The 11,048-nt window shown below is 36.3% G+C and overlaps 1 protein-coding gene across 2 annotated transcripts in view; it reads right to left on the bottom strand.

Moving 5' to 3' along the window:
* Positions 1-1,471: 1,471 nt before the first annotated feature.
* LOC125408210 (transmembrane protease serine 11F) overlaps positions 1,472-11,048 on the bottom strand; it is a 68,524-nt gene continuing 58,947 nt past the window's right edge. For both annotated transcript variants that reach the window (XM_087908932.1, XM_048446349.3), the window contains 3 exons: positions 8,341-8,600; positions 6,642-6,784; positions 1,472-3,972 (listed from right to left, as the gene is read on the bottom strand). In XM_087908932.1, the coding sequence (XP_087765058.1) occupies positions 3,814-3,972; positions 6,642-6,784; positions 8,341-8,600 (562 nt within the window). In that variant the 3' untranslated portion in view covers positions 1,472-3,813. The remainder of the gene's footprint in view (positions 3,973-6,641; positions 6,785-8,340; positions 8,601-11,048) is intronic.

Here is an 11,048-nt window from a genome sequence, read left to right as displayed (position 1 = left end):
GATAAAGAGTACTTCTATCTGTTTTATATTGCTTTACCAATAATATAGAATGAACAATTTATTTTAAAAATTGTATTTATGTTATTATTCTGGAAGTTTTGAAGTCAAATGGGATTAAAGGGGACCTTGTTGGTGTCTAGCATCTGTTGAGGGATTTCTTGCTTCCCTCCCAGTGATGGAAGGTGAATGGAAAAGCAAGCATATGCAGAAGATGAAACAGCAGGGATTGGACTTGTCACCACAAGAAAAGTTACCCCTTTCTTGTGCTAGCATTTATTCATGAAATCTCTACCGTGTTGACCTAATAATTCCTTACTAAGTCCCCCCTCCAACCACTGATTATTAGGGTATACATTCAAGCTATAGCAGGATAGCTAAGCTGTTTGAGATAGAGAGATAGGAGGATGAAATAGAGGGAGCTCAAGAATGGAGAAGAAAATTCAGAACAGTAAAAACAGGAAAGTACAGAAGAGTTTTGGTGATTATCCTCACAGAATTTACTGAGAGCAGCGAGGAAGAGAGTCAAGCCTAATCTAATGCCAAGACTTGTTGGTTAAGGATATAGGCTCTAGAGATACTATTTTCCTCTCCCTTCTTTTCTTCTTTGTATGATGAATGTTGAAAATGTTTAGCAAGTACAGGAAGAAAAGAAGGGAGAGAGAAAGGACAATGAAAGGGAAGGTGGAATAGAAGGAAGAGGGGAAAGAAGGAGAAAGAGACAGCTATAACAAGACATAGACACACACACACACACACATACACACACACACACACACACACAGAGAGAGAGAGAGAGAGAGAGAGAGAGAGAGAGAGAGAGAGAGTGTTCTGGGGAGAGAAGGTGAGTAATGAACCTATTTTGTGAGAAGCAGAGACAGAGGAAAGAGCTGGGTTGAACACTAGTGTTTGTCAAAATGCTGACATGTTGGAACAACCATTAAGAAGAATGTAGCATGGATTTTCAAAAGAGAAGTAAATGACTGTCCAGCATCATTAACGGTTCATCAATGGTACAACTGACATGGGAAAGCTTAAATTTCTTTTTGGTGTTACAATTCCTTCTTCCCTGTTGACTTCTTCCTCCTCTTTCTCTTTCTCTTCCTCCTCCTCTTCTTCCTCTTTCTCTTCTTTTTTCTTTTCCTTCTTCTCTTCTTCTTCCTCTTCTTTTTCATTATATAGGGTTTAATATGTTCTTTTTCAAGGAAGTAAAAAAAAGCATAATTTGACCACCTATCAGACTTTTGCTTTTTTCAATAAAAGTATACTAAAATTACCATAGTGTTAATACACGGAAGGCAAGACCATTTTCTTTTTTGTTGTTAGTCATTTTTTTATGTTTTTCAAACAAACAAAGCAATAAAAACCCAACACTGCAAAGAACAAACACATATTTATAGTCTTAATGCATTTTCTGTATCATCTATATTGATGTCTTTTAACGATAGTATACTTTGCATTTTGAGATTTTAGATGTTCTTCAACTTTTCAACTTTATTATTTTTCAACACTGCCTTACAGTAACTCCATGAGATAGACAGCATAGTAACCCGTATGTCAGATGGAAAACCCAAAGTAGAAGATCACTCGACTTCTATGCCTTTCAGTCAACAAGTCAAATATCAAACGTGAAATAAGAAGTACAAACACTGCTATAAAAATGTTTTCCATTTTTTAAAGAATTCTTGAGTTTTTTATGTTTATTCTTATTTGCATTAAGTTATTGTTAAATTCAATACAACTAAACATGGAAATATTTAAATCAGTATACACGGTTTCACAGATACTTATACACAAAAAGTCATCACAGTATTATGCAATATAAATAAAATTACACACAACGAATCTGTTGTTACAGAATTTACAAAAGAAAGAATGAAAACTTTCTGGTAGGCAGATTTGCTTTCACATATCTACCAAAAGAGGAGCTTATCTTAATTTCAAAGAAAAATCCAACATCAATCAAGCCCGATTTTAAGCTTTTACCTGCATTTTCTGATGTTGTCCCATCAGCCCATAAGTCACGACCTTCTTGTGCTTTTAGCTCATTAAGATGCAAGTTAGAGCTACTCAGACTCTTTGAAAGTTGTGTTTGTCTTGGATACATATGTTGCATATAAACACAGTTACATGTAAACTAAACCCAAAGCAAGTTTTAGCCATAATAGAATGGCTATGCCACAGCTTCTGTGTGCTAAGTCAGAGTAACAAATGCAGGTCTCACATTTTATGGCTGGAGGTGAATAAAGATGTATGGCTGGAATTCTAAGCATGATAATCATCATCCTATGACTACTTGTCTGCAGCAGACACAGTTCAAAATAAATCCAAGAAATACCATAAAAGTTATTTTGAAGATCTAATACTTCATCTGTTCTTTAACAATGTAATTTAAGGGATTTTGAAATTATTTGCATTTCTTTAAAGAAGTATGGGCATTTAAAAATATAAATATTGTGTTTTTAAAAGTCCAAAGAACATTAATATTGAACCTGAGAATTTACTCTGTGCAGTTGCTATTGCAAATACTTTACCTGTCTTAATGCATGTAATCCTCAAAAAATAAAATTGTGAGGTAGAATTTTATTTACACTATACAGATGAAAGAGCTATCCGAGAGATAATAGGGCATTTGCATAAAATCAAAGTTCATGATACATTGGTCTATCTCAATCTGTGTTCACTAATACTGTGCTCACCACTAGGTTTTGAACTATAGTTAAGCCCTTTTGTTGGGGAATTCACTTACTGTTATTAGTGCTCAGTATGTAGTAAGCACTATCCTTTTTTGCATAAGGCCCTCCTCATCTGACATTTTGATAGATATATGACTTGGCAATGAGTGATGATTTACAAAAGCATCAGTAACCATATGCTCATGTTGGTATTTCAAAATAAGTATTTGGATAATACACGCTATCAAAAGTGTAGTGTGCGCTGCTACTAAACATCTCTAAACTAATTCTGCTTTCATCTGCTTTCTTTTTACACTAGTGGAAAAATCCTTATAATGGTTTTATTTTTCTCTTTTCTGGGCTGATTACGATTGATATGTGGATGGCAAGATTCTGCTAAAGAGTAAGCCAGAAATGCTTCTTAAGAATGCAAAATGCTCCCTGAAGCTAGTGCTTTGAGGGTATTCGTGGTATTATGGCAAGTTCATATGCATTTAAATAAAAACAATTCCTGCGGTGGAGAATAATGCTCTGCTCTGTCAGATGCAAACCCAGGTTAAAGTTCAAGTTTTACTGCCGGTTCAACACTCCTTCATTCTAGCAATTGAATGTCCAGTCACGAGTTCTAAAATGCTGGCGTCTTGAATTCCTAGAGAAGGTGTTAACTGATGTTTATAAGATGAATCCTGGGGCTCGATGTATCATATGAGGTAAGGTTGTAGCAGCCTGGCAGCTTTTATATCCTGAGGGAAGTCATTTGTAAGTGTTTGTCACCTTGAGGCGTCACCCTTATAAGTGAGGCATCGGTGTTACCTGTCATTAGCCATGTCTTCTTCCTTCTTGGTAGAAAGTTTATGTACATAAAAGCCACCTCATGGTATTAAGTTAGTCTATGTCTGAAGAGTTCCTTGACATCGGCAGAAGCATTGTTTTAACCCCATGATTCTAAGTAATAATGTACAGTCTGCTGGCATCCTGCTCCATGGGCCGCGACTATAGCTCCCAACTCTCAGTAATAATGTACAATGTGCAGGCATTCTGCTCCGTGTGCTGTCGCTATAACTCACGACTCTAAGAAATAATAGACAATCTGTAGTCATCTCTCTCTGTGAGCCATGGTTATAACCCACAAGAGTCCACTCTAGATGCCAGTCTTGGAGGCTATCCAGTCTCGGTACTTAGTCACTCTTGTGTAGACTCCAGGCTTGTTTGGAAGAGCACAAGATTGTCCCCAACTTACTATGCCCACAATGTACCAGATGTCCCGATTGTCATAAACCAGAGGCCCACCAGAATCACCCTGGAACAGAAACAAATGTTCCAAATTCAAAATCATTATAACCATCTCTTTTCCACAGACCTTGCCTACACACACACACAAACACACGCACACACACACACACACACACACACAAGAAAACAGAAAAGGAAATTTTTCTTTTTAGTAGAAAAGCAAATATATGTTTCATATATAATATTTACATTATTTATGGCTTATCATCCTTGTATTTTATTTGTTTATTTAGATATGCTCTGAATATATATTATGATAAGACAATATTTTATGCACATAAAATGTCAAATATGAGACTGTTATTTATAATAGTAAAGAGAAAATTTAAAGGTCACTTGGGAATACTATTGGCCTGACTGATTTGTTACCTGCTCTTGGTCTCTTTTTCTTTTTCTCATCTATTCTAATTTATATTTTCTTAGTGAATTATAAAAGTTCCTTTACCTCTTTTATGTAATGAGAGAGATTAAGTATACAGATACACTTACAGAAGGTAAAAATCTGTTCTCAGATGATGAAATGCCTATGTTTCAGGCCCAGCTCTAACAATTATGGGTGACCCTGAGCAAAATATTGTAACTTTCTCTGTTTCTCTCACCTCATTCTCCCATTACTCAACTTACAAAGGTGTGTGTGTGTGTGTGTGTGTGTGTGTGTGTGTGTGTGACAGAGAGAGAGAGAGAGAGAGAGAGAGAGAGAGAGAATGACATACATGTGAGTTTGCTCAGAGAGCTTGAAGTATAGATTAAATAGGCTGATATTTAAATAAGTCCCAAACAAAGACTAATCATAACTACGGTAAGTGACAGAGAAACTGAAATAAGAGCATTTGATTGGTCAGGATGTGCGCTCACAGTCCATCCCCTGGAGATGCAATGATGTTGACATGAGAAGGTAGAGCAGTTGATTGTGCATCAGACAGTGCTCCTGTATTGCATTCTAGACAGAGGGAAAATTTTTGAAAATGCTCTGTGGTGTGAAGAAATCTGGGATATGCAAGGATTAAAAAGATGGAGTTAGACAGGGAAAAAGTACAGAAGAAGTATGTCAGAGACGGGATGAGACTGGCAAATGGCACAGGGATTACTATGAAACCCTGTGGACCTTGCTTAGAAAGCTTTGTTTTGTGCTTTTAAGAACAAAATGCAGGTGCTGAAATATTTTAAAGAGGTCTTTGACATAACTAGAGTAGCATATTACAAACATTGCTGACATTTATCTGGCAAATGCACTAAAATACAATAGAAAAAAATGGGATGAAGAACTGGAAGTTATGAGGTGAGAGAAAAGAAGAGTGAGGGAAGAAGAATATAGAAATGGTAAAACAGGAGTTATAAAAAGATAAAAAAAATCCAACAGATTCAATCAGCAACTTGATATGGAAAGAGGAAAATGTTCTGGAAATCATTAAAGAATCAAGAGAAGACAATGTTTCAAGAAAAGGGGGTTGTAAGCATTAAAGCCCATAATAGCTTTAAAGAAAAGAACAACGTCAAAGATGCCTGTTAGAATTTAACTTGCTGTCACTGGTGAGGCATTAAGAGGAACTATTGGGAGAAAATAATAGGGAAAACCCAACAGTGGTGGCTGACAGTGTTAAAGGAAGTGAGAAACAGAGACAATAGGCATAGACATTCCTTCCAAATATTTTATAGCAAAACAACAAAGTAGGGTTCTATCTGGAGGCATCCATCTAGAGATTTCCCCACAAGACATTTGAATAACAATAATAAAATGAAAACAGTTGCAATGTAAATGTTTACTGTAAGAGACTCAGTCAGTGCTAATGTGAACTTCCCCCCCCCCAAGGCCAGTGAAAACAGGAACTTGAATGGAGAAGGAGGGATGAAGAGATGGGCCATAGAGGAGAGGTGACTTATAGAGCTCTCCCTTGAACAAGAGTGGCTTGAAACTACAAGTCAGTAAATGGAAAAAATCTGTACAAATTCACAAATATGGAAGGAATCCACTTATAGACAACCAGTGAGTCACAAGAGACATACAAAAAGAAATTAAGAAAATACTCGGAGAACAACAAAATTGAAACAGTATCCCCAAAATTTATAAGATACAGGGAAAACAGATGCATAGGGAAACTTATTGTGTTGGATGGCTAGATCAGAAAAGAAAGATCTCAACTCAATATAACATCCCTTGAAAATGGAGAAAAGTGAACAAACTAAGGTCAAAGTTGGCAACCAGAAGAAAATAAAGTGCAGAGCAGAAATAAAATATACAGTAGAAAAGCAACAAGAAAAAACACAGGAGTTGTTCTTCTCATTGTTCTATTAACAATAGCTGGGAGATGGAGACACCAGATGCCTTTCTACAGATGAAAGGGTCATAAAAATGCAGTACAACAGAATTCTCTTCAGCAGTAAAGAAACACAAAATCATGAAATTTGATGGATAGAACTGGAAAACATACTAATGTATAAAGTGGGGGAAATTATATACTGCTAACCATATCTTGCTACATTGAAAATAAATAATAATATAATAACATAATAAATATAAACAACAATTAATAAAATAATAAAAACATTATAGTAAAGGTGCTTTGCTTTGGGTTTGTGCACATTCAGCGCTCAGGACAGTTGTTCTATTTTATGCTAAGCTCAGAAATAGCTAAGAGAAGTTTCCCTCTGAAGGACTGACTTTGGCTTTCAACCTACCTTACATGCATCTACTTTTCCTTCCATGAATCCAGCGCACAGCATCCCTGGAGTTATCAGGCCGTCATATACTTCCTTTCTGTTACACACATCAGTGCCTATGGTTTCCACCCGGGCTTGCCGGAGTTTATTCTGTGTAGGCCCTATTACACCGCGCAAACAAACAAAAAAATAATGTGCTTTTCAAATATGATTGGACCTCTAATACAGACTAGAGGTAAACTGTGTATTTTTAGCAGCCAAAGCACAAAGTATTTTATGTATATTGGTTTATTCTAAATTGTATTTTCTCTAATCCTACAAGAAATCAAACATACAAGCCTCAGAACTGTATCATATTGTTGGTTCCTCCACAACATCTTTTAAAACTGCACACAGATGTTAAATGAATACAAGACTTTTCATGCTAACACACCCTGCAGTCTTCACTGGATGTTCAGAGAGTTCAACCACACTAATCTAACCGAAGTTGCATTACAAATTCATTATTTTTTTCAGCTAATATTAAAGTAGAAACCAGGACACAACACAGAGAATCATTCTCCCTGGTGTCTTTTGCAGGGAGGGAGGTGGTTGAAACAGGGTTCTTCTGTAGCTTTGGAGCCTGACCTGGAATTATCTCTTTAAAAGCCAAGTTTGACATATATGGGATATATGAGAAAAATTTTCATAACAGGATTCTACTAGGCTAAGTGCTTCAGCATGTGTCCCGTATCCTACTTCCTTCAGTGTATTCTTTTCTGGGGTTCAAGACAGAGATTTTCTCTGTGTAACCCTTGTTGTTCCAGAATGTTATCTGTAGACCACGCTGACCTTGAACTCAGAGACCTTCCTGCTACTTCCTCTGAGTGCTGGAATTAAAGGCCTGTACCATCATGCGTGACTTCTTCAGGAGACTCTTCGTTCAACATTAAATGTGTCATTTTTATGTTAAGTATTTGATCAGTCCCTCTGTGTGCAATAAATTAGTATTTAGAATTTGTAAGGTTTAATTTTCAATTTATGAAATTCTTATACTTGGTATCTTTAAAATTTTCAGAAGAGAGTATAAAGGGAAAATAAAGAAAAGATGTCAAAAATGGGATTTAAAATATATGTAGGTAAGAAGGATTTAGATCAAGGAAGTATATAATTTGTTTTAGCTACTTCTGTGTTTGTCCTTTATTATATTCTTTAACTTATTCTATTCTTTTCTTCTTTATTAGTCTTCGTCCTTCGTTACTACTCTTTCAATTGTGAACTCTGAGACAAAGCTATTTCTTTTACTTTTCAACCAACTTACAGTTCCCCATTCCAAAATCTTTGCCATCATTATTAGGGTGTATGTACATGAATGTGTGTGTATGTTATAGCATATGTGTGTGAATATGTTTTCATGTGTGTATGTATAAATATGGGTGCAAGTGTGTATCCATGTACCTGCATGTGGAAGGTAGGGATTGATGGTCAATGTTTTCTTCAATTACTGTCACCTCATTTTTTGAGACTTATTGTTTGAATGTTAGGTTCTTTCACTGAATACTGAATTAATTAATTAATTACAGCTGTGAGCCACACAGTTGGCTTCCATGTGGGTGCAGAAGACCCTAACTCATATCCTTTTGTTAGCACAACACTTTGTCAACTGAGCCACAGCCCCTGCACCATTATTTTTAAGAAAATATTTGTGTATAACAAAAAATAGGATGGAACTACTCACCGTCATCTACAATAGACCCAAATCCTGTGACAAACACACTTGTTTTCGGTGGCAGTTTCATAGATGCATCTGGGAGACAGACTCTTTGAACCACGTTTGAAAACTCTACACGGGTTGTGAGCTGGGCTAGAGCAATGTCATTTTCATTGCTTTCTCTGTGGTAATCTTCATGAATGATAATCTTGCCAACATTTCGTTTCACGGCAGGTGGTGTAATAGTTGTACCAAAAGTAGCAATCCATTTACTTGGGTCTCTGTTTCTACAGAAAATAAAGGATAAGATTTGTGATTGTTCATGTTGCCTTCTTTAATAAAAAAAAAAAAAGAGGTCAAAATTATACTTCTGCCCAGTTTTTAGAATGAAGCTCTTGAAAAGTTCTTATGGTGAGAGGAATTAACAGTTGGTGGCGCTGTGAAAAAGAGTTTTCCTATAGTTAAAGCAAATAATTGTACGTAAGTTATTTAATTATCGGTTTCCATATTTTAAGTTTGTGTCTTTTTAGAGTTCTTTGTATTCTCATTCTTTTCTTTCAAAGAATTGTGCAGGCATTAATTTGCTTTCTTCTACACAAGAAGCATCCTTGTAGGCAAGTTCCCTCTACACCAACACCCATCTTGGTTTGACAACTTACTTGTTGGCTCTTGTTTACTGTGATCTTTGAAGCTAAGTGGAACGTGTCTAATGTGAAGTTCCTCACACGCACAAAGCTTTTCCTCCACCCATGCCCACACCCCTTCCTGACATTCAAAGGTTAAGCTGCCCTTACTGGAAGCAAGTCTCACACAGTCCTTTACTGTAGTCTGTTCAGCTCCCCACTTCACCAACTCTCCTTTCACATAACTGCTTTTCGCCCTGGGGTTATGTCACAAATTACATCCAGTGCAACCAACTCTTACCTGCCATAATTTTTCTCCAAAGTCCATTTCAGTCCCTTTAGAATTATTCACATTACGAATGATTAGACATATATAGAAACCAGACGTTGTCTGGATGAAGGGAAATTAGGTAGAAGGAAGTCATGAATGAGAATTTTAAAAAGGAATTTCCTTGTTTATAAGGGATTACCATGTTGGTCAATCATCAACTCTCTTTTTAAAAAATGGTGGTTTTTTTGTATTTGTGAGTTGGGGATTATGTGCACATGAATACAGGTGTCTGTGGGGGCAGGACACATCTGATCTGTTGGAGTTTGAGGTGCAAGCAGTTGTCCCATACTTAATGTGTCTCCTGGGAATGGAACTTGGGTCTTCTTTGAGAACAGAATGCTTTCTTAACCACAGGGCTATCTCACCAGTCTGTGAACATTATGTTCATCCTACCTGCTCTGAAGTCAGGGCTATTTCTTCCTTGCTTCCTTCCTTCCTTTCTTTTCTTTCTTCCTTTTTTTTTTTTTTTTAGAAAAAGTGTTTCTTTTATATTTTGAGATTGTCATATAATTACATCATTCCCCGTTCTCTAAATCATCAATATTTAAGAGTAGTAAAAGGTCACGCATTTCAAAGTGCACTAGATTGCCCAGGGTTGACAGGACAGAACAGGAGCAGAAAAAGAGTTCTTCTCGCATCTGTTTATTCATTGTTTGTTTGTTTGTTGGTTGGTTGGTTCATGGAACATTTGTTCAATGTAGACACACTAGGACTGGGACCATCATTTGATACCTAGACATTCACTACTAGAATTCTAGGGGTGATAATGACTAACATGATTTCAGGAGTTAAGGAGATCACAAACAAGTTGGGATAACAAAATAGCATGGCCGTCCCTTTGTGTATCATCAAAGATTCATAACAGGCTCAAACATGCTGCTTTGTGAATAGAGACACTAAGAGATACTCAGGCCTTGCTGCATTTTGTCTTCCTACATCTTGTCAAAAACTTTCCCTGACTCACATGGTTTCTTAACACTGGAGCAAACTTTCATGAACATGGAGTGCTGGAATTGCACTTAAATACCATTTTTTTAAATATATTATTTCTATAGAAAGGGATCATTTATTAAAATAGGACGGTCATTTGAATAATCTATATTATCTTCAAAATATCAATTTATTCCCTTCTTAAATAATATTTCAAGTAATCAATTATATGAAATTACAGTACTCTGAAAATATAATTCCTTTTCTTCAGGATCATCACTTGATTTAGCGATGTACCTGATTGATTTTATCAGTACCTGATGTGGGATGTGTTGTTTTTATTGGTTAATGAATAAAGCTGCTTTGGCCTACAGCCAATATAACCAGGAAGAATATAACCAGGCTGGAAGAGCTATATAGAGAGAGTAGGTGGAATCAAAGAGACACCAATAGCTGCCGAAGGAGAGAGAAGCCGCCAGAACCTTTGCAGTAAGCCACAGACTAGTGGCAATACACCCATTAATAGAAATGGGTTAATCAAAGATGGGTTAACCTTAGGCTAGAAATAGCCTAAGCTAATAGGCCAAACAGTGTTGTAATTAATATAGTTTTGTGTGATTATTTGGTTCTGGGCAGCCCTGAAACAAAAGAACAGTCTCCATTTACAAATACCAGGGTTTTTTTTTGCTACATTTGCCGTATTTAAAAATCTTTCTTTGACATTAGCATTCAAATTTCTTTAGCATCTCTCATTTATACACTCCTTAAAAGTAGTTTTAAAGCTACTACCCTTGTTCCTTCGATTACCTTTTGAATACATTCCCATTCTTATCACACTATGAAAAATTACC

The sequence above is a fragment of the Myodes glareolus genome, chromosome 8 (genome assembly GCF_982192425.1).
Source record: "Myodes glareolus chromosome 8, mMyoGla1.1, whole genome shotgun sequence".
Classification (NCBI taxonomy): Eukaryota; Metazoa; Chordata; class Mammalia; order Rodentia; family Cricetidae; genus Myodes; species Myodes glareolus.
The sequence above is the reverse complement of the archived record's forward strand: the minus strand, read 5'-3'. Positions and strand labels throughout refer to the sequence as shown.